General features: G+C 38.8%; 1 protein-coding gene across 1 annotated transcript in view; it reads left to right on the top strand.

Moving 5' to 3' along the window:
- C6 (complement C6) overlaps positions 1–25491 on the top strand; it is a 770728-nt gene that overhangs the window by 102104 nt on the left and 643133 nt on the right. The window contains exon 3 of the mRNA XM_085631171.1: positions 4173–4329. Within this exon, the coding sequence (XP_085487297.1) occupies positions 4173–4329 (157 nt within the window). The remainder of the gene's footprint in view (positions 1–4172; positions 4330–25491) is intronic.

The raw sequence follows: 25491 nt of genomic DNA, 5'->3' as shown, positions 1-25491 counted from the left end.
GCGAAAAGTCATTTCACGCTCAAAAGTTATCACCTGTTATTCCATCTAACCCTGGTACCACTCAGGGCCATGGGACAGCATAGGGACACATTATAAAGGGGTCACGCAATGCTGTAAAGAAGGAATTACAACAATAATCACTGTTACAGTACATCATCAGGAGTTTGAGGGGTTATCTTTGGAAAGAGGATTGATCCTCCTGAATTGGATGCCTCTGGGCATTTTGGATTCCTTGATTGATCTCTTCTCTGCAGCAGTTTTTAACATGGCAGCTACCTCCAGAATGATGTGCCTTTCTTCCTGTGCTTGCAGTGGTGAGGGCCTGTTGCCTGAATTGGTGAACTGCTGCTGGTCTAACCGGTGACCATGGGTGCTGAGTCAAGGGGTCACTGGTTAGGTCATTCCACAATATTGTTGGATCAATGTCCCACCCAATTCCAGGCGTCTTGAGGGTCTGTGAAAAAATGAGCACGCTAATTAGCAATGATCTTAAGCTTTACTGGGAAAATAAAGGTATAAAAGTCCCAACTCTTGTGGCTTATTTTTAACTGACATGAAAGATGCTCACTGTTGTTGCACTGAAAGTGGGAAGTTAATTACATTAGTGACTTCAAATGGGAAGGAGCCCTTTGATCTCGCCACTTCAAGGATCGTATTGTGGTTAAAATAATACTGGAGTTTTGCAACAACACCCCCCACCGCTCATGAGATATAGAAGGCCTAAAAGCCCCAGAGTTTGAGGACTACTACCTTGCATCTCAGCTGCAGTGGCTAGCCAGATGGCTGACAGGAATAAACCTATCCAAGACTGATCTCTCCATCTCCCAGTGGAAGAGACAGCTACTGCTTCCTGATTTTAGCCCAGGGCAGATCCCACCATTTGGCTCCTCTCGACTGGTCTGGACTGCACGACCCTGCTTACACAGTGCCATATGGTTTTTCCCAAACAACTGTACAATATGCTCCAAGAATTGCACTGAAGGACTCCCAACGTTAACAGAAATATAGTTAACACAGAACCTTACTCAATGAGAGGAAGTGGGAATATCATAGTTTGATGATCTATTCCAAGAGGGAAGGTTGGCTACTTTTTACCTACTTGAGGTAACAGGCATGCTATAAAGCTAGTTCTTACCCCACGCTAGATTTGTGAAGGCCCTCCAGTCCCAGTGGGGAATCAAACAAGAATAACTATCCTCACATGCTGTAATAAATTCCTTGGAAATTAAAGGCGTGGGACACAGATTAATTAGCTGGCTTTATAAAGCGTTTCAAAAAATGTTTATGATATCCCCACAGCCACTGAGGAAGAAAGGCAAGTCTGTTATGACAGTATTCAGTGACAAGGAGTGGGGAAAGATGCTTCAATACCACTAGAAAGCTACCAGAAATGCCTGCTTCAAAGTCAGAAAGTACAATATTTTACATAGTGAAACCTAACTCCAAATCAAATCTCAGAGATTCCTAATTAACGGCAACCTGTCTGCTCCCTCTCAGGTCACGATTGGAGTCCCTCAAGGATCAACGCTGTCCCCCACCCTCTTCAACCTTTACCTAGAACCGCTTGCCGAAGTCCTACGTACTGCAAATATCTCCAACCATATGTACGCTGACGACACTCAGATCTACATCAAAATCTCATCCCTCGAGGAGATTCTCTCCTTGAACGAGGCCCTGAAGCTGACCGTTCAATGGCTCACCTCCAATCAACTCAAACTCAATGCAAAGAAAACGGAATTTCTTCAAATTTCCCCTCCTAAAACCTACCCTGAAAATCAGATATGGATTAAGGCCATCACAGCCTTAAATTGCCCACCGACCATCGTGGACTCGGCCAAATCACTGGGAATAACCCTGGACTGCAACTTGAACATGCGGGACCAAATCAACTCGATGGCCAAATCAGCCAGATTCCACCTGAGCTACCTATGGAAACTGAAACCCTTCCTTGACGCTCCCGATCTAAAAATGGCAGTCCAAGCACTAGTCATCTCTAGACTGGAATATGGCTGTTCTTCCCTCTCGGGTTTACCCAGGATCTCCCTGGCACCTTTAAAAGCCTGCCTCAACGCGGCCGCCAGACTACTTACCGGCACAAGGAAATTCGATCACATTTCTCCACACTTGAAAGCGCTGTACTGGTTTCCTCTCGAGGCCAGAATACAGCTTAAAAAGGCATGCATCACACACAAGGCTTTATACTCAAACTCCCCTGCATATCTTGCACAGAAACTTGTGGTATCCGGAGGAATCAGAAACTCACGGTCCGCCAGAGACCTCATACTCCAGCCAGCACGTTTTCAGAAAAAAAACCTTACAATCGGGCTTTTGCAGGGGCCGTGCCATCAGAAGAATCCCCTCTCTTGCACGCTTCAAAAAGGAGGCCTTATGGGTAAATTCCTCGTTTAAACTTTTACCTTCAACCACCACAGAGACCCTGATCAATTTCCGGGTATTGCCTCCCTCTGATGACCAAGTCACCCCACCAAGAAACCTGGGGCCCTGTCTTGAGTAACTGTAATGTAAACTGTACATTTGTATCCCTTATGTATCCAGCACCCCGCCCCCTCCCAATCAATTGTATACTCTTATGATTTCATGCCTTTTGTACAACTCTATGATTCTGTAAAGCGCTCTGATACCCTAATGGGTCAAGTTCACGCTCTATAAAACACAAAAATAAAATAAAATAAAATACTGTGATCCATCCTTCCTCCCCTCCAGTATGTCCTAGATGCAACAGTGATGAAGCCTCCTTTTAAACACTTCATGAAGCTGCCACAACTTAACCTCCCTCTGGGTTGAAATCACAAAGGGGCATATTATCAAGAAACGGCGTTACAATTATTGCCGCTTTAGCGGCAGAAAACTGCCGCTAAAGCGGCGATAATGGGCTTGATAATATGCCCTGGAGAATTCCAATAGAAGCCCATGTTCTGGTGTCAACATGGCCTTCTATTGGAATTCTCCAGGGCATATCATCAAGCCCATTATCGCCGCTTTAGCAGCAGTTTGTCTGCCGCTAAAGCGGCGATAATTGTAACACTGTGCTTGATAATATGCCACAAAGATCTTATCATTGACTAATGGTATGGTGGAATTAGCACATGTCGACCGCTGCGAGTTTGTAGTGTTTAAAATGATTAAGAAAGACACTGCATCACTCAAATGTATCACCATGCACTTTTACTAGCCAAAAAGGAAATAACATCTATTTGGAAACCCCCAAGACTCCCATCTGCCAAGAAACATGTAATTTACTGTAGTACACAGGGAAGAGTGAAGGGGTCCGAATAAATACCCAAATGCCGTACAATGGTATGGCCTTTTCTTAACTTTTAAAGAGCTTAGTCCAACGATAACAAACATACCCCAAGTCAGTTAGAGTTCAGATTACTTTATCATCAGCCTGGACATATCCTACAGTAACTACTGCAACCAAGTGTGTGTCCCTCCACTCAGCGGGGGAGAGGGAGTTTGACTTAATGTCCTTTCAGCTCCATATGTCAAACTAGTTTTATGATAATGCCCATGCTTACTGTTAGCCAATCAAAACGCAGCGTCTGCATTTGAAAGGACCACTTAACATAAAGGCAGCACTGTGTAGCAGAGGGAAATTGAAGGGAAGAGGCGAGGCAGGAAGACATGTAGATCCGCTTCCAAGCTGCCATCGAGTGCCAGAATTAAATACATCGCTCTTTAATGCATATTCATTATGTATTGAAAATCCGTGGAGTAGAAGTTTCTTGGAAAGATATAAACTCTCTGTTGCCTACGCTCCAGGTACGTTTTGTTCCGATAATTACACACACATAATCACATTTAGATTTCAGCTGCACATTTTCTGACATCCTTATGCACAGTTCTTCTGAAAGGAGGCAAGATTGCCATGTCCTTTGTAACCTACATCTTTCTTGTGCAGGTGTAAACGTGTGGGTACTCTAAGCTACAAAAAGAAGAATTATTAAGCCCAATCTTTATTTATATATCAAGGAGAAGTTATAGGAAAACTATTCCAATTGCCTTTTTTCCTTATCTGAGAGTTATTTCAATAGCTTGCTGTTGAATATTGCAGATCCATTTTGCCAAATGATTATTTCCCATTGATTTTTATCAATCTGAAATTGCAAACATTTCTCTTATTGTTCATCGTTGTTATCTTTCCGTTTCAGGCAAATCCGATTGGACGATTATTACCGGAAGAACTTCTGTGATCAGTTATGTGTCAAGCAAGAGTGGCGGGCCTGCAACGAGCAAGCCTGCCCCATCCACTGTCTGCTAGGAGACTTTGGGGCGTGGTCAGAGTGCGACCCCTGTGTTAAAAAACAAGTAAGGTTTTTAGGAATACGTGATTGTAAAACGTTTATGAGCAAATTATTACCCGGTTACAAGAAAGCGGTATCTAAAAAAGAACTCAATTCGTTATTTCCTCATTTAAAGATACTGAAGTGTTTTTGAAGTTGCAGATATATTTTGTGTATTATCTTCTTGGGCTTCATTAGGAGTGCCTGTTTTTTCCTAATCCCTGCACAAATAATTATTTTTACACAGAGGAGTAATACAATTTGAGAAGCACCTGCTGCCCGTGCACAGTGCCGGCGGGGACCCCCTTGGGGCTATTGTTACGCCACTGTTTTTACAGGGACTCCACAATTTTCTCCTAGTGAATTTCGACAGGTCCAGCTTGCCAACATTTACCTAGGGAAAATGCCTAGTAAATACTGCTACATGTACATTTTGGGACAAAAACCAGACAAATTAGCATAATATGTCCCCATTTTAAAGGGCATGACTAATAGGTAATATTATCGCACCTTTTGAATTCTGAGCTCTGTGATAATGAATTGTAAAAGGTGCAGTAATTATTGCATCGCAAACCAGGACACTCATAATGAGTGTCTTAGGAGGGGATTTAGAACTAAGGATTGGGGTCATTTCAGTCTGGGCTATTTTGGTGCGGGGCAGAGCTGAACACCTGCTTTATGCACCTGTGGTACGTAAAGTGAATTAATTTAAGCCAATATTTCTCTCACTTAGTGCTTTCTTTCCAGATAGCACAACTCGGAAACAGAAAGAGGCAAACCTAGTTCGCTGTTTCCGAGATGCACTGTCTGAAACTAAAGCACTAGGCACATGTGTGGGGAATCAGGACCTGCTTGCAGTGTCCCCCCACCTTTTGGCCCATTTGAGACCCCTGGATGCTGCTTTTCTGACTGACCAGGACCAGTGTTCTGTTAAAAAACCAACATGTATAGGGTACACTATGTATCAGAGCACACTTACAATTGGCCTGACTTACCCTATCAGTCCCTAGTAGATAATTGGATATGGGGATGAAAACCACCTATAAGTCTCCAGTATATATTTGGGATGGCAGTTTAGAGGCCAGCAGCGTTTGTTGCACTTGCATTTGTGCACTGCTGAGAGCCTGAGGTCATTATAAAAACATCCCTGTGTTGCAGTACTGTTTTTAAAAGTAAATTCACCACAATCTCGACTTTGGTTGCATAGCACTTTGGAGTATTAATCTAAATTGTTTTTACCTATTAGACACCCTCCTCCCCCAGGGCTCCCCTGTGAGGGATAAATTGCACATTTCATTTTCCCCATTGTAGATAGTTGGTCTCATAGGCTAACATTGCAATATTTTATGGATGCATAACTATTGCTAGGAATTGATGGAAAATACCTTTCAAGGACTGAATAGAATGGCATAGATGAGTCCAGCAATTTGCCATTATTGAAATTATTCTGTACAGAAAATAAAGTACAACATTCTTCCCTGATTGGTCATATATGACAGGATTAATCAGGCTTCCTTGATTATGTGGTAAGTGGCTACCCAGGGGAGAGGTTTTCTGCGGCTACACAGGAGTGGCAGAGCATGGGGAGTGGTCATAAAGCATGATGGGTGGTGGGTGCCTACCTACCATTCCCTATGACCCACCTTCCAACAGCTTGCAATAGCCAGCCCGCTCTGCCCTGCACCAGCAAAGCCATTGCTCTAATAAAGAAAAGTGCGGATTTATGAAAATCTGCCCCAGAAAGCGGTTGTAACTTATGGTGACACAAGTCACTCTATAGTTGGGAAAGTTCAAGAAATGGACAAAATCAGTGAAACTAAATTGTGCAACCTACTACTTGTCAGTTATCACTTCAGTTTCTATTACAGGCATTTCTAAACATTGTTGAGGGGATTCCAATAAATATGTCGCTGAACTCCTATTCATGCGTAAAATGGTAGGTGCTAATAAGTATTTTAACATACATTTTCCATATTTATCTTCAAACTTAAGTTACAACCGAAGGGTCCAAATGAGCCTGCAGCAGAAAGTGCATAAAGGAGAACCAGAATAGTAACAGGGTATTAATGTTAGGCACAAAGAACATAATTGTAATATTGAGAAGAAAGGAGTTGTGGAATTAATTAAAAAAACAATTTGCATTTCCTAAATATATAGTGCCTAATTCACAAACAGTGCTTTTAAGTAAGTTTACACTTTTAAAATACATATAAAAATGTACGTGTATTATTTAAGTATACATTATTTAATAACCTTTATTTTATAATTAAATAATAGACATACCCTATTATTATGTATATATTTTTAGCATTGATATATATGTATTTAGTTTTTTAAACTATTTTAGCTCATTTGAATCCATTTAATATTATTTCCTATTGAGTTGTATTTTAAATCCCTACCTCTATTGTTTTCTATGGGAACCTTCAGTTGACCACGTTAGGTGCTGGACTTACTACCAAAGTGTAAATTACTTCAGAAGTGTAGTTTGTGAATGCCAAATAGTAAACATATCTTTGCGAATCATGCCCAAAATGTCATTTTTGCATAACGCATGAAATACATAAAACATGGGATGCAAATAGAGGTGTTTGTGTGTTCTTAAATTCCTTACACTTTACTTGCAGTAGTAAGGTAGAAAGATTGTCTAAGAAAGTTTTTGAAAATACACACAAATATAACTTATGAACAGACATAGGTGCAACTTACGAATATCATAACGTACAAATCCTTTAATTTTTTTAAGCCCTGAATCATATGGTATAAATGTACAGTTTCTTGTAGGACGCTCCTATTTCAGAGAAGGTTTTAAATGTTGGAAAAAGTCCAGCTACCCAATCTGAAATGGATTGCATTTTCTCACCTACTAGCTGCAGTTGATTTAGTGATCCATTCAATTTTTAATTCCTGCCGTGCTGCAGAATACATTGAGTGATTGAAACTTATATATTGCCTGGATGGCAAGGTACATTTAACCACTCTAGTGCAATCTACTGATGTGTGCTCAACCTCTATCTACATTCTTAACCTCACTTAATATGACCACTGTGAGCCATCATTAAACATTATATGGCTCACGCGAATGCGTTTAGAGTGTTTTCTCTGGAGAAGGCACCCGTCCAACATCTTTTTTCATCGCTTTCTGTTCCTGTTTGCCAGCTCCTAACATCTCCTCATACTACAGTAGGTTTAAAAAACACATTTTAGCCATTCTACTGGCAGTGGCATGGCGCAAAGTATTCTTTTTGTCTTTTTGTGAATCTGTAAAACAACTCCCTCTATTCATTTTGCCTGGTGTTTTTAGGATGGAAACTATAGCTCAAAATTCCAGGAATACAGTTTATAACAACATGCTAATGAAAGAACGTGCACAGTGAGCCAAGGTAGCAAAAAGTGTATTTTTTGCACTGAGAAAGGGCACCTTTCTATGGCAAAATGTCTTTTGCACTATATTGCATTGCTTTGTGTGATGGTCGGACTATCTCACGCGCTGGTGGCGTCCCTCTCGCGACCAGCGCGTGATATTGGTTCTGCCATGCTGTCGGCTATATGTATATCTTTGAATGCCCTCTGAGCTCTAGTATGGAGCGCCGCCGGTTCTGGGAATACGGATATGATGATCCGGACGGCTGTATGTCTGGACGCTCCGTGTAACGGGTGGATGGATCATAAATAAATGACTTCTACATCTATCTACCACGTCTACTTGTATGAACCTAATCCTGTTTCATCTGGCGACGACTGGGAGTCCTCCACCCGCATGCCCATGCCCACACCTCGCAACAACTTTGGAGTGGATCGCGGAAAAGCAGAGATTCAAATTGAAAGAATTTTACCTGCAAGTAGGTCCTCCCCTCTAAGGTACGTGTGCCAGTTGGCCATCGGAGCTTCCGGATTTGCCTGTGGTAGCCAGCGCATACTTCGCATTTGCTAGCGTTAAATTTTCATCGGAGCCAAAGCGTGTCACACCCCTACAGCGGACGTCATCACGTTACAGTACGCGACGCCATCTTGGGTTGGGCTCGCGTACGGGTAACACAATTGACTATGCAGCATTTTAGCCTCGCTTTGGATTTAACTCCGTACATCTACCCGACGATGCTCGTCAATTTCTAGTACATGCGCAAAACCACATTACTCGATGACACGCACGCCGTGGTCAATTTCATACGCGTGTTGTCAGCCATAGGTCACGACGATACGCACGTCATCTTGTTTTATTCAAATTTAAAATGACATTAGCATTTTAGTGTATACCTGGCTATTTATTGTAACTTTACATTTATTATGGTTATTGTTGCAAGTGTATAACTACACAATATTATTCTTTTCCAGTGTTACTTCTATAGATATGTGGTTACAGGTTATTTTTGAACAAAATGTAAAAAATGTTATTTCCCTTCAAATATAAGTGAAATTGGAGCGCGTCCAGACAGAGTTTCAGCGACGCGCACGCTTCTGATCACCTTTCATTATTTATTCATCGGTTTGCATATTTAAGCAAGATTTCTACTACGGAGTTTACAGTCAGCAATTTTTCTTGGATTAATTAATTAGCTATGGCCTTTAATATCAACCCTATCACTCAACCCCCACCCTTCTTGAGCAAACCAGGCAGTCCACCTATCATCTGGAACGAATGGTTCAGACTTTTCGAGAACCATTTAGTAGCAATAGACGCTGTAGACTATTCAGCAGCCCGCAAGTTCGCTTTATTATTTGGTTGCCTGGGGCAAGCTGCTCAGAGAATTTTTGACAGTGTGGTCCCAATTCCTCCTTCAACTTCCCAGTCTGGTGACAGCCAATGGAATGTGTATCTAGAAGCCGTTGCTCGCCTTAAAAAGCAATTTTCAGACGAACCAAACATCATGCTTGAGCGCTACAACTTCTACAAAAGAAAGGAAAAAGAAGATGAAAAAGTAGAAGAATATATTTCTGCTCTTAGAGTATTGGCGACTACGTGCGGATTCGGTCCACTTACGGATAATTATATTAGAGACCAGTTTGTATTTAACTGTGCATCCAAGAAGATCAGACAGAGAATCCTAAGCTGCAAAAATCCGCCTTTGTCTGAGGTGATTGACTTAGCATTGAGTATCGAACGCTCTACAATTTCAAGTAAAGTCATGCAAGAGGATAAAACCGCAGTCAATTCAGTGACTTCAATCGACAACGACCACGAGAACTCTCTGGCAGCGGTAAACGTTAAAAGTAGGCCACCCAGGTTTCCTCAAAAGAAACAACCTCTTTTCTGCTACAGATGTGGCTCAAAGAATCATATTGGCAATCACCCTGGTTACCCAGCTCTAAACAAATGCTGTGTTATTTGTAAGAAAATTGGTCATTTTCAAGGAGTATGCAGAAAAACTAGAAAGGCAGTCAACGTTCGATACATTGAGACCGAGGTGGAATCTTGTTCTGACTCTTTAAATAATATTGTAGTCACTTTAGACTGTGAAGGGGACGCAATATCAATAAAAGGTCCTCTGTGTCAAGCAATCGTTGACAACATCAATTTACAGGTCATGGCAGATTCCGGCTCGCCGATTACTATTCTTCGGGATTCCACATTCTACGATTTGTGGAAGGATAAACAATTACTGAATTCAGATGTATATCCAAAAGCCTTTGGCAAGAAAGACATTAATATGATTGGATATTTTCTTGGGGTTGTACAATGTCTTGGTAGAGAGACTTCAACTAAAATTTACGTAGCAGAAAAAGGGAAAAACATTATTGGTTGGAAGGACTTAGCACGTATGGGTCTATATTTAGTTCCAGGGGACGAGAGCCCGATAAAAGTGGGGGATCTACCTGTTTGCAATGTCGATTGTGCTGATTCTGTTACCAATGTAAAAAAGGTCGATGAAATAATTGCTGAATTTAAACCTGTGTTTAGTGACAAAGTAGGTAGAGTTAAAGGTGTGGAACACCGTATCAAATTAGTTCCGGATGCACAGCCCGTTTCGCATAAAGTACGCTCGATCCCTATGAGTGTAAGGGAAGAACTCAAGCTTACTTTAAAAAACTTAAGCGAACAAGGTATAATCGAAGCCACAGATTCGTCACAGTGGGTGGCTCCCATCGTAGTCGCGCGGAAAAAGTCTGGCGAGGTCAGACTTTGCGCGGACTTGCGGTCTCTTAATAAAAATATTTTGGTGGATTGCCACCCACTGCCAAGAATCCATGAACTTCTAGCAAATATAGGAGGGGCTAAGTGGTTCTCTTTAATTGATCTGAGATCAGCATATCACCAAGTGTCCCTTTCCAAAGAGTCTCAGGAGTTGACTACATTTGTCACCCCTTTTGGAGCATACAAGTTCCTCCGTCTTCCTTTTGGGTTGGCGTCAGCCGGTAGTGTGTTTCAAAAATTGATGGATACGCTGTTTCATGACGTTAAGGGGGTCCAAGCGTATTTGGATGATATCCTAACTTTTGCTAAGTCATTTAAGGAACACAATGATATACTCAAACGAGTTCTAACAATCTGAAAATCTAAGGAAATGTCTGTGAGACCTGACAAATGTAAATTCGCAGTGCAAGAACTGGAATATCTAGGTCATAATGTTTCTAGTCAAGGGATTAAGCCTAAATATTCTGTGATAAGAGCTATCCAAGATGCTAAAGCACCTAAGGATAAAGACACCTTACACTCCTTCCTCGGCTTAGCGGAATATTATGCAAGATTTGTGCCGTGTTACGCTCAAGCCGTGGAACCTCTGAGGGTGTTACTTAGAAAAGGTCAAAATTTTGTATGGTCCGAGGATTTGGAAACTGCTTTTAAGAATGTAAAAAAATTGATTGTTTCAGCTCAAGCACTTCATGCATTTAGGGATGACTGTATGGCCATGATTACTGTAGATGCAAGCGTGCTTGGTCTTGGTGCGGTTCTCAGCCAAAGTGTGGATGGACGGGAGCTCACTGTGGCATTCGCTTCTAGAGCTCTTAAACATTTCGAACAGCAATACAGCACGATTGAGCGTGAAGCTTTAGCGTGCGCATGGGCTGTTCAGAAATTTAAAATGTACATCTGGGGACGCAAATTTGAATTAATAACTGACCATAAACCCTTGGTATATATTTTCAACTAAGTTAACTCTACTAATATGTCTGCAAGGTTGATGAGACTGGTATCTAAGCTACAAGAGTATAACTTTGTGGTTAAACACATACAAGGTGGGAGGAATTTCAGGGCGGATTGTTTGTCCAGGTTGCTTATGGACAAGGACGATGAGGAGGATTTTGCATTGGAGGATATTGAACGTGTGGCGGTAATTGACGCAGTTCATGAATATGATTCTGTATTAACCGAGAATGATTGGAAAGCAGCTTGTGAGAAGGATAGAATTTTGAAAAAGGTGATCGAGTACTCTACTCAGGTTTGGCCTGAATCTAGGTGTCTGAATGGTGATTTGCGCGTTTTTGCACAAGTATCAAATGAACTATACGTGGAGAATGGTATTGTTCGTCGGGGGGATAAGTTTGTTCCAACGGCAGGGATGCGGCCTTTAATCATCAACAAGGCACACATTGGACACCTAGGGTCCACTAAGACTATAATGAAGATTAAGCTTCACTATTGGTGGCCTTCTTTGGACTCACAAGTCAAGAGTGTCATTGATAGTTGCCCGGAATGTCTTCTGTCGGACAAGCATTGGCGGACACTTAAAACACCTTTGCATCCTACAGAGTTTCCGAAAGGCCCATGGGAAAAAATAGAATTGGACTTTTCTGGCCCTTATTCTATCTTAGACCATGAAAAGAAATATGTTATACTAGCAGTCGATTATTTTTCTAAATGGATGTTTTGTTCGGTCCCCTGATACTGATTCTACAAGTTCATTTTTAAGGAAAATATTTTCGTTAGAAGGTTCTCTCAAGACCATCGTAACTGATAACGGCACACATTTTGATTCTGATAGAATTTGTAAATTTCTCAACAAGCTAGACATAAAACACCTTAAAGTGGCCCTATATTCTCCCACTTCAAACTGATTAGTTGAACGAGGTAATAAAGTAGTGAAAGAAGGTATCCAAACTGCTCTAGCTTCAGGGTTGGATGTTAGGGAATTCATGGTTCAAAAGGTTTGGAGTTATAACACATCGCCTCACTGCACGACTGGAATACCACCTTTTACTTTGTCGAGGGGTAGGGAGGCCAAAACAATGTTGTGTCCAACTTGGTTAAAGGATAGCTCGACCAAATCTAGAGTCAATTTCGAGGACGTTTGTCATAGAGTGCATGCCAAGCAGTTACTTATGTAAGAAAGAGTTTTGACAGGAAATTCCATTTGAATGGTGAGGACATGATGGTTGGAGACTGGGTCCTTATTAAAAAACCTACCATGGTTAAAAAAGGGCAGTCAAAGTTCTCGTTTCCAGAACAGGTATTCAAGGTCAGCAAAGGAGCTGCTTTTGTTCAAAACAGGGGATGGTGGAACAAAAGACAACTTGTTAAAGTTTCTCCTGATCAAGTTAGGATATAACAAGGGAGACAAAGGAATTATGATGATGACCTCGATTGGGGTCACTGGTTGGTTTCTGGAGGTACTGCCGGTCCCTACAATATGGTTCACTCTTCTCAGGTGGCGAGTGGCAGCCAGTTAGCGTCTGGCTCTTCCTCTTTACCTGTGAATGCTAAAGGGAGCGCTAATATCTGATGTAATCCTCAAAAAGGTTTGAGGATTACATCAGATATTAATTCTGTTCATCATTACTTTTGTATGTTGCATTACCTTGTTATTTGTAACCCTTGTATTTGCTTTCGATTAGTTTTTCTTTTTGTATTCTTTTAAGGGGAAAGGTGTTGTGATGGTCGGATTATCTCACGTGCTGGTGGCGTCCCTCTCGCGACCAGCACGTGATATTGGTTCTGCCATGCTGTCGGCTATATGTATATCTTTGAATGCCCTCTGAGCTCTAGTATGGAGCGCCGCCGCCGCAGGGTCCAGGGAATACGGTTATGATGATCCAGACGGCTGTATGGCTGGACGCTCCGTATAACGGGTGGATGGATTATAAATAAACGACTTCTACATCTATCTACAACGTCTACTTGTATGAATCTAATCCTGTTTCACTTTGTGTTGTTTTGGGTCACATTGTACCTATACATAGCCTTAGTAAATCAGGGCATATATTGTTAGCCCAGGTTCTACTCTTATGGCACACCCTGAAGTGTGCTCACCAGTCTCCTTTCACCTTTCTGTCATCTCCCAGTTATTTTAATTTTAGATAAATATTTTTAATTTAATACGTCACACCCATACAATAACAAGATGACTACCTGTAATTTGTTGGTTTCTCTCAGTACTTTTGTCAATGTATGTGCCAGATTCGTACCTATTTTTGCTAATGCACCAGCATCCATTCTTGTCTGCCCAATAATATTTTCAACATGGTAGATAAAGGAGATACGAAAAAAGTAATTCCCAAGCAGCAATATTTCGATATTAAAGCTAGCAGGCAGTTACTGATCCACCAAGTAAAATTAACTTTCTGCTTCTATTTACCAATCCCATTACGTTTGTTTTCCCAGTGTTGGTTTTTAAATAGTTGATGTTACAGTATTAAGAAAATGCATCCAAGGCATGTTGTATTTTTTTCTGTATTTCTTTCCTATGTGTAGATTCAAAAGTAATTTTAAAAATTAGGCATCCATTTATCATATATTGCATCCCAGTGAAGCCTAGTTGGAGTCTAGGGAGTATACCATCTATCCATTCAATCCTCAAGGCTCTTTAAAAGTCATCATGTGAAACTATTACCAGAAATATTTAGCAGTGCAACTATTCTATAATTTTCAGGGCATAAAATTGGGATTCGAAGATTTCCTCTCCAAGACTTCGGATGGTGTTCTATTTTATTACAGCTCTAGTCAGTGACTCTAGTTAAGCAACCCAGAGATTAGATTGAAACTTCATTTCATTTGTTTTAATTCCATGAGGTCCTGGCGTTGAACAGAAGTTAAGCATTTTGTACTTGCAGTCACAGTCAATGCCTAAGATTATTATAGAGTTTTCAACCTTTATAATTTCTTTATTTCATTATGCTTGCTTTTTCTCATGAAAGACATTTTGCTATTAATTAAAAATTATGAAGTTGTAAAATTTTGTCAAGAGTTACCCCTTTTATTTCATCTGTAAATCCTGTCAGATCCTTCCTATAGAGGTTCCAAACCTTCCATGTTACCCTGGCCATCTTTATTCTGATCTCAGTTCTTCTTTGTGGTCTATTGTGGAAATTATATTGTGACCTCACTATAATCTTTAAAGGTCTATGATCACTTCCTCCAAAGTCTTTTACTATTAAATCTATCTTGAGGTAAGAAGGGAGACAAAACCACATCATAATCATTCAGACAATCTGAATGGCTTCTGCTAAACGTAGGATGAACTGGTTGATAACTTGGGCTTCTTCCGTTAATTACAAGTAAACTAGATGGAATCAAGTTCTTTTCAGCTTTTATTTGGAGTGATCTTCTTCAGTATCTATTCTGGTATTCACATTATTTCTTTGTAAGCACTATACAATTGATCATTGGCATTCAGAGGAGGTATCTTTGTACTCATGGTTCTTAGCAACACAATTGGAAAGGAAGGGTGACTAGTTTTAGTACCCTCTATTCAGATTTCTCGCAATTTAATTTAATCATCAAATTGCCCCCTTGTAGGAATATAAACATTTTCCACCACTATACCATTGAATATTTTTCCCATTCGTTGTGGCTCCCTAGGCATATGTCACTGCTGTGAGAAATCTGTTATGTGGCATACCTATCCTTTTGGATTCAACAACCCTAGCTACAGAGATTAAGGTCATGAGTCCCCTGAAGCAAGGAGATATTTTACTTTTACTGAAGCAATCTGATAACATATATAGCTGCATAAAAACTTAATTTCAGTTTGCCAAGTTTCCTGCAAGGCTTCTACTGTCAATCTATTTCTCTTCAAGTTTTTTCATGTCATTCAGTCCAGCAAGGTTCAGCAACATTAAGTTCAGTAGCCTTTTGCTAGGGGTGATATAGATGCCATACTGGCAACTCAAGAGTCATTGCTGCTGCTGTCCAGGTCCAATCCAAATTAATGTTAGTTTAGTTTTTTTTGCTCGAAGCATTTTGTTGAATACATCTTCCATTGCTTGATGTTGTCACAGTGATTTTATGCGGTTGATTTATTAAGGCCCCGCCTAACTTAAAGAATCTGTATTATTCTTAACTTCCATATGGGACAGTTATTCAGCTAATATCACCATTCGATAAACTATTTGGCTTTAACCATAGCAGCATTTCTTCCATCTGTGAGACATCAGACTGAACCTTCAGATTTCACATGCTGAGCTTAGAATTTCTTGTACTGTATTTTTAGAAGTGCAAATTGCAGTAGTTTTACTTTACCTTCTGTTTCTTCCAGCTTCTCTTGGGAAGGTCACTAATGTAATGGGTAGAATCCTTGATCAGTTTATATAATTGGTTTAATATTCTCTAGAAAATATATCTTTAAACTGTGCATAAATAGAATTCAAACACTGCATTTCTACTATTATTAATCTCACACACTAACTGGATCTGATTTTCTTAAGTAAGCTTGGATTTTGTGTTTCATTAATTCGCCAAATAGTTTCATAATCAACTAATTTCAAATCCTCTTGATGTCATACTTTGACCTGTATTGTTTGATCTAGTTGCATCCTGTTTTTTGGTTGATTTGATTCCATTATTGCGTTATTGAGATATTGGGTAATATTCCATTATGTTTCATCTGCATAGTTGGATTCATTTTTAGGGTAGATCAGGAGATAGTCGTTCATCCATCTCCTGTGTCATTGGCATACACAGATTGTGATTTCTTTTAAACCTGTTGTCATACCTTTTATTACTCCTCATAGAGAATATTTAAGTTCTTCTTCCCATGATATCTTGAATATCTTGGTCAGTCTCAATCACCATTTCATCTTCAAATTTCAATATCCTTGGCCTTTATTTGATATTCTTCTAACATTTTAGTTATTCTGACCTAAAATCTCCCTTTGAAAAATTGAAAATATCTTCCTCTTTTTTCTTCTTAAGATTACTTTTGGTATATTTTTTCCTCTACCTCCATGGGTTCAGCTTCCAATTTATGGTTTTATGTGCAATTCTGTTGCTCCTCTATGATGTCATTTTCATCCTTCTGATTGAGTGCTAGATGTTTATCAGCCTCTTTTGTCCCATGAATCCTTTGATCAGTCTCTTTTTCACTTAGCACTTGTTTGCTAGTTAATCCTTGGCCTCTTTAAGCTATCCTCATATTTGGACCCTCATTGCTGGAGTTGAATTTATTATCGCCACAATATAATTGTCTGTTTGAAACTAAATATCACGTTTAATATTATTGTGATGTAATCAGTCTCTCCACACTGCAAAGGATTATCAAATTCTTCCCAGCACAAGGAGATGGTTGACATTGAGGCATACATCGCCTGCTTTATTGTGAGTAGTAGTAAATGCTGGAATGGATACCTGCATGGGAGGTCCAACTTCCATCCTAGTATTCATATTTGTATCGCGCCAGTACTACAGTTCTATAATAATGCTATAAAAAGTGACAAGTGAATTGAACTCAGGTGAGAGCATGCAACAGACAGCCTGCAAAGGCTGAGATATCAGTAAGTGATAGTCTACAATCTGCAAATGGTTACCAACTACCATTGGCCATTGGTAACCATTCCATGCTTTGCAACCACTTAAGCATCCACAAAATATTTGTGCATTCCACTGTGATGGCAAACCATTTGTGAATTTCATTGCAAGTGGCTAGAAAGAGCAATGCCCTTCTGTTGTCCATTTTCCTTGTAACTGACAAGGCTTTGCAATGTATCATTGCAATTCGGAATGCTAACTATGAATCAGAATGCCCTTTTGCTTTATGAATTGGATCTTAAAATGTTCAAAGTCAGGTCGGCTAGCTTAGTGAATGCTCAAGATTTAGAATGATTTTTTTCGGAAGATGTGTACACAAGAGTCAACAGTGCCAGTGGGATAGACTCATGTATTTGATTGCATATAATCCTTTAATAAGAGTTCAGTAACACTGAGATGTTCCTGGTGCTACAGGATGTGTTGCACTAGCTGCAACTATATTTAATAAGATGAAGAATGTATATCCTTATGGGAATTTAAATATAGTTTGTTCCTTTCATATGTGTAGTGGCAAGGGATTTTATATGTTAATGTCAAACTCCAAGTGAGTGGACCAAAGAAAGCCCCTGAACACCTTCCACAGGCAAAGAGCATGAGGGAAAAGCAGTGGATTGAATCTCACGTTCACAATTGATCCATCAAGGGCAAGGAATGTCAGTTGGTAGCCTTGATATAGAAGGAATGGTAAGTACTTGCACTGGCTGTCAGGTAGTTAGGAGACCACAGGTAGACACACCATTGGATGCTGGTTTGTGACAGCATATAGTAAGGGATGCTAAGGCTTAGCAGTATCAGGTTGCTCTGTTGAGCCCCCGGGAGACAGGACACTACATGTAGTCCCCAGGGCAACTTGGAAACTAGACCGGATTATAGTTGAAGAGGTAAGCATGAGATTAGATTTGCACACAACAAGCACAATAATGGAGGGAAATAGAGGGACTCCTTTATGCACCGGGAACCAAGAAGAAACAAAGCAACAAACATGAGGGGTGCATAAATGGATGCAAAACAATACATAACTGAAAGCCACAACAACTGATTGAACAAGACTGATTCCTTCTACCCTTGCCTTCAAAAAGGAAGTCAAATCTCTACTACTGAACAAACTCCTCTAACGAACAATGCATTGCTCTTGATGTCTATTGTCCTACTTGTCTCTCTCACTGCCTAAACTTATGTAAAGCGATCTGGGTCATGTTCGCGCTATACAAAACTTTAAATAAATAAATAAATAAATAAACTAACAACATGTAGCCAGATTCCATATTAGAGAAGCATCAAATACTGCCTCTGACAATTATACCCTGGAAGCACACTAAAAAACCGGGAGTGGGTTTGCAAATGTTTGAGTCTATTTAGCATTCTAATGTTCCGGTCGCTTTACTTTCTATTATTCAATCTCCACAATCCAAAACCCTGAACAGGTATATGCCAATCTAACAGTGATTGATGGGTGTGAAAAGGCTATATGGCGCTACAAACAAAATTTGCACAAAATTAGTTATAGAAACTGATATGAAACTGAAACATCTACAGCGGTGCTATCAATAAAGGGAATACCACCCAAACTCCCTATAAGGTCAATCGAGGATTGATATAACATTCAATATTATTGATGCACACGCTTGGAAATAAGTATACAAAGTGAAACAGTTTTCCAATATGAACTTCTGCTCTTCTCTTTTATTCATAGAGGATTCTTCCAATCCCAACGCGTTTCGTCGTTAAGGGGTGTATCCCATACGACTTCTTCAAGGCTGGAAGCAACATGAATATTCAATTGTAATAAACTATAACAATAATGGGCAACAGACAAGTACATGCCCCCAAATTGTGTACCTAGTGCAAAGGAATCACAAGTGCATACAGGTGCCTCATATATATCCACAGGTGTAAAGGTTATAGATACACCAAATACAAAGTAATCTCAGAAATATAATAAAACCAAGACACAATAAACAAATTTTTTTGGAAAACAAAATTTACAGTTTTGTTTTTTCTGACTAAGTGATTTATAGTTGGTAATTGATTTACTCACCAACCCTAGTGACTTACATGCTTCGTGCAGCTAATAGTCAATAATGTGTATAAAAATGTACCTCAATATCTATAGTGTAGAAAACCTGTAATTATATAAATTATACTCAGTTAATGAACCGCTAACTGCGTCACACTTGAGGCAAGATATACCAAAGCACTGATCAGAAATTAAACGTAAGAACGGTACCTTCCAAACTTTCGTATAGTTGCTAATAGTGTCCTCCAATGTTAACCTCACGTGTGGTCTTTAAGCAACAACCAAATTATTTATGGCCCATGATATCCTAGAAAAAAATAATAAAATACTGCGACTTTATCACTTAACTAATCAAACCACAACGGTATACACAGTGCATAACAAACTGCTCATTGCAGGCACTTACCCTATTTTCGGTAATGCCACGCCGAATATCAGTGCACTAATCCACGAATATATTATCATCAGATCGTATCCAAAGTACGTACAATCTACAACAAATGTAAAATGATTATGTGGTTACTGCAATTCTTAACCACTTTAAACTCCAAGTAAATTCACCCGCACAAACAGCAGCCCTGACCCGACTCACCTACCTTACGAACGTTGTAAGCCCGAGTACGGGTAGCCAGTACTCCCGACATGCAGTTGTTTCTATATACAAAAGGAAAGGAAATTAACTAAAAATACAAATAAAAGAAGTCGCTGGCGCTCTGCCGATACTTTCAGCGCCATGTTTGAGTTCCATAAAACAATATATCTGCACTGATAAAACGAATTCTTAAGGTTTATTGTCCCGTACCGATCATTTAAATCACTAATTTAAGTTCACTCGTAGTGTATTTATTGGAGTAAACTCAAGGTATTAATAATTAATTATCGCGTGTCAATCGAACATAAATCGGTACTTCTAGACAAAATTCTTTACTGATACAAACAAGTTCTCAACATTTATTATCCCGCAATGATCGTATATGCCTAATGTTTATAGTTGCTTGCGCTATATATTAATTAAAGTAAACTTGAGGTCCTAATACTTATTCTTGCGTATCAACCGGACACATCTCATGTGATAAAGTTGAATGTTGTAAACCAAAACAGCAATGTCTAATTCCAAATTATGGTCATACCTACCTAATTGTTCCTGGGCAAACATGTAATAATATTAAATACACTTTTACTCAACATTGCTATAATATGAGTTCACATAAGCTGAAAAAAGTGCCTACTGCTACAGTGTATGTAGAAAGCACCCTATGAAACGAAGTATTTGTCACAAAATATCTTTCTAAAAGAATCAGCTACAACTCGTTTAAAGCAGATATCTTAAAACGATAACCAATACACATTTAATCAGGAAATGCAAACAAGGCATGCTCAACCAGCCTTGACTGTCCCTAATAAGTCGGATCATTTGTACTGCCTCCTGAGTTAGACGAATTTCTTTCAATGGGTACTCATAAACAATAAATAAGACTACTAGAATAAACCAGATCCACTCACTAATGGTGGTCACTCTATCAGTTTCAAAAGACATGCACCCAAGTGTGACATATTTAGGTATTAACAAAAAGGCCATAAAACACAGTTGAAGGGATATAAATAGAGAATTTCCAAATCTGTCGTGCTGAAGAAATTCAACGCAGATAGTGCCATCAGAAATAGAATCGATATAAGCATTTCAATAATCAATTCAATCAAATAGTATAATACTCAGACACAAACATCTGTTCAAAAAATACTTATTCTCCAATAATCTCCGATATTAGTTACCTAAAAAGTATTGCAGCTCCCGATCAAAATTAAGACCATCCTCCACCGCCTGCAAGCGCATGATCCATCGTGCCTCAAGTCCATGCAGTTTCAGCTCTCTATTCCCAGCAGGTGGATCAAGTGCTACATGTTCTATACCATAAAATTGAAAAGATTTATTCTGACCTTCAGCTATGCAATTATACACATGCTCAGCAATGGGATATCTCACATCATGATTCTTGATTGCTCTCATGTGTTCGCTAACCCGATCCTTTAAGGCTCTGATTGTACTGCCTATATACATTTTTTCACATTTGCAAAGTATCACATAAATGACATATTTGGTGCTACAACTAATATTGGACTGAATATGATATATTCGACCATATTTGTCTTGAAACTGTTTAATTTTATCTTTAGCATGTTTACACATGCCACAATGTCCACATTTAAAAAAACCTCTGGAAAATTGCATCAGCCAAGTTCCTTGCTTATTATCATGGGGATAACTAGGACTCAACATGGATCCTAAGGTCCTACCCTTACGATATGTGATCTGCGGTTTATCCGTTAATTCTCGCAGAGTCCTGTCTGCTTGTAATATATGCCAGTGTTTATTCAACCTTTTGCGTAAAGTTACACTGATTGAGGTATAATCTTTGATCATTCTAATCGGTGTTGTCTTTGAAGCAGTAGTTAACCTAGGCTTCAATGTGGATGGCCGTTTAATCTTTAAAGCCCTCTGTTTGGCTAGTGCAATATCCTTTTTTGAATAACCCCTCTGTGAGAATCTTCTCTCCAAATCCTCAATACACTTAACAAATTCTGCAGTGTCGCTACAATTACGACAAGCTCAAACCATCTCGCCGAATGGAATTGCTTTAATCTGGTGTCTAGGGTGTGCACTATCTGCATGCCAATCTAACGTCTGCTTTGACACTTGGGGAGCAGCACTGAGAAAGCATAACGCCTTATCATTGTTGAGTAAAGCTAGTAACTGCTAAAAAAGGATGCATCTGGAGAATTTAATGCGTGGCTAGGAATATATTAACACAATTTATTACTTAGGTGGACACTAGGTAGAATTTCTTGTTAGTAATAATTGTGTACATTAATAATGTCTTTTTTGAGACTAGGCAATGGAGCCTTCTACGATGGGGAGAAATGGCAAGAGTACTGGTCAGACTTCCACGAACCTATTGTCACTTATGCAGCTGTTTTCAAAATATAGTACCAAAGTCCCGCACATATTGTGAGGTTTCACATTCTAATCTGATCTTGAGTATAAATCCATGCTAGCCTCTTCATTACTAAAGAAAATAGATAATGTTTCATGATGTATTGTTTAGCACTAATAGTATAGATGTACTTTTAACCCCAAAATTCAGTCCCCTTTCATCAACTCTGAACTATGGGTGTGTGAAATAAGATTTTCATTGGCAAATTTTGCAACAATGCAAAACCTAACAAATTCTGTAAATTGTGCAGGTGGCCTCCTCCACAAAACTTAACTCGCAGACAACATTTTCTGAAAAAGTATTTTTGTAATAGAATTTGTGGCAGCCATTTTACCCACTAAAGACTTTATGTTTTCAACCTTCACAAACTTTTAAAATGTTTATAAAAAAAATCACACACCCCTACCCAGACATATCTAGCCTCCAGGTACAAGTGCCTTAATTGCTTTTAAACACCTCCACAAAAATGACACAGAGAGGTGATTAATTTCAAGTCGAGCATGTTCTAGATTGAATGCTGACCACACTGACATAGCTGCTGCTAGGCTTGCCTCTTCTGGTCATGTTTTTCCTGTAGTCAAAGACTTCCTCTTCTACTTTATTTATTTTAATTTATATCTGATCTCTTAAATGGGTCTTTGGGCATTTTGCCATCTACTCGGTAGTATGCTACTTTCTGAGGATTTTCTTGAACAATCCTTGTTATTGCCAGAAGAGATAGTGTAGCTTCCAAAAGGAGCCACCCTGACTGGAAAACTGCCTCTGAGAGAAGGAGGTAAAGAATAAGCCCATGTGCTCAGCACTTAATAGGTTGCCGCACTAAGAGTTTCTTGTCATTCTTTGTCAATTAGTCAATTTTTACTGATTTACTCAATCTTTCATATCTAGTGAAAATGTGTTATCAACCTTATCATTAGCACTGTACATTTTTTAATTCCACATTGCTTTTATCTTTTCAGTACTGTACTCTTACGCTTTTATGTTATTATATATCTGCATTATTTAGATACATTTCCTAATCTCTTTCAATCATGATTTTTGTCACTTCTAATCTGCTTGATATTGGGTTCAGAAATGGTCTAGTTCTTCGACTCTTTTGCTACAAATTAAGTTTGTTATTTCTTTATTTTTCTCAACTATGTTCACTGGTCTTTTATGTTTATATTTTTAAGTAGTTGCATGAATATGGTCTGCAAAGTGCTCTTACTGTCAACTTATCTATTTACGTTGCTCTGAAACATTTTATATTCAAAAGATGTTTCTAGGCAGGAATATTGGGAAACATATTAGATATTTTGTAAGACCAATAAGTCTTTAGCTAGTCTTATGAAGAACTTCGTATTTAAGTATAAATGCCAAGACACAAACCTTAAAATGAGTCACTGTGTTTGCTTTATTTTCAAACAAAACACAATGTACCTAACTGTTTAAATTTAGGTTTATGTGGATGCCATCTATGTTTAAATCACAAATGTTCTGGGTATTCTTATCTCAACATTGTGTCAAGAGATTTTACAACTTAATTTGATTAGGAAAAGGAGAGACCTATGATTTCAAATATTCTTTAGGGTTTGGTTATCCTAGTGCTGCTGCCCAGTTAGGTTGCCTCATAATATTGGGTTCAAATTCTTTGAATTATATGGTCACTTTGAATGCCAAATGTATCGCTTTGTGTCCTGCAGACACTTGTCTTTTTGTAAAAAGGAGTGTTATTATTCTTTCATGAACCATAAATTTGATATATTATTATGATGAATCTGATTACTTGTTACCAGTTGTGGATACTTCTCAGTGGCTTCTTTGCTGATGGTGGGACATAAATATATGTACAATCCTTCATTGCTACCTGGTTTGATGGTGCAGATATTAGAAATTACTTTTTCGTTGGTCAAGGCGATACTGAAGTAGACCGGGATTAGCCTAACATTTCCCATTTTTAGATTTAGCCCACTCCCACTTTTTGAGGTTTGTCAAGGCCTTAGTTCAAAGATTTGGCAAGGCTTTTCACTATTCAACTCCCACTGTTGAATCCTATGCAAGGCTGCTAGCAAAGCCTTGTTCTTAAGACCATCCAGGTCCAATTTAATTTAATGATTATTTGCATATTGTGCATTTATAGATTCAGTGCATCTACTGCATTCTATTTAACATCAATCACTGTGTTTTGAGTTGATCCAAAAGCAGTAAATTGAGCAGTAATGATGGTTGTAAATTGTATTACTTAAGAGATCCAGTAAGTAATCCCTTGCCCCTGATTGATATCTTTCAATAAATGTATCTGCCCAGCCTGAAGGCTTTCTAAATTTCTGTGACTGAAAATTCTTGTGTTGAATGAGACATAGCTGTTTCAAGGTGTGATCTTGGAGACATCATGTATGATCATACTTTGTTTGCCTCTTGCACATAAAATCAGAAATAATTGACTTTCAAGATTTACCATGTAATTTGTATTTTTCCATTTGATCCCGAGGCTTAGGTTGCAATGGAGAAGCCTGTTTTAATCTGAGTTCATGGCGCCTTATTCCTTGAGAATTATTATTGTGCCCTTAGTTCTCTTTTTGTGACATGTATCCTGAGGACATTCAGTTACATGTTTCTCTGTTTTCTCATCTCTGTTGTCATGAATCTTCAAGTCACATTCTGATGGTGGTGATTGGCACTCAATATTTTTTCCTATGTTTCTATTATAGGCTGTGTGAGATTCTCCTTAAGCAACTGAACCATCTCCTTCTAGTCCATTTCTACTGCTCCTTGGGAAATAAAATAATATCCTGTCTTCTTATGAGGAGGCCACAAATATATATGGCAGTAATAATTAAAGAGCATTACAGGGCTATGTGGTTTTAGTAGTATACTGAGGTTGTTTTTTTAACTTAGCCGAGGGAGATTCTGAATTTCGGCATGTGGCCTTTAATCTTTACAGAGGGGCCACTGTCAAGTGCAAATAAACCTCTTATGGGCATAGGCTTCTGGTATGAGTGTTCAGTTGTTTAAATGTCTAGGTATTTGAATGAGAATGCAGTGAATTGGGTAATTGCATCTCCTGGATTTTTAATCCACTAAGTCTGTCAACCATTATTTTACCACCAGTACTTCAAACAATACTATTAAGTTCTATCACTTAGTTATGTCATTTGGACTTTCACTTTAAATGGAAGCAAACATGTAGTTTAATGGTTAATCTGAAAAACAAAACAAGCTAAAGATACAAAATAAATGATATAAACTGTGTAATTAAAATCAGAGCAATTTAATGACTTAATGCAATTCATATCCCTTGCCAGAGTTTTGAGTTAGGTTACCATTTAAAATAATTAAATCACAAGTAATCAATTGCATTAATTTGCTTACAGAAACACTTTTAGGCTAAAGATTAGGGTCATACTTAGAGTTGTCTATGTATTTAACATAATCAATATTAATAATATTGAATACTTAGGGTACCCCATTTATGAAGTCTAATTAATGTAATATAATATGAATATAAATAAATATTTA

This window comes from Triturus cristatus, chromosome 2_1 (genome assembly GCF_964204655.1).
Source record: "Triturus cristatus chromosome 2_1, aTriCri1.1, whole genome shotgun sequence".
In the NCBI taxonomy this organism is placed as follows: domain Eukaryota; kingdom Metazoa; phylum Chordata; class Amphibia; order Caudata; family Salamandridae; genus Triturus; species Triturus cristatus.
This window is presented reverse-complemented; position numbering and strand designations above follow the sequence as displayed.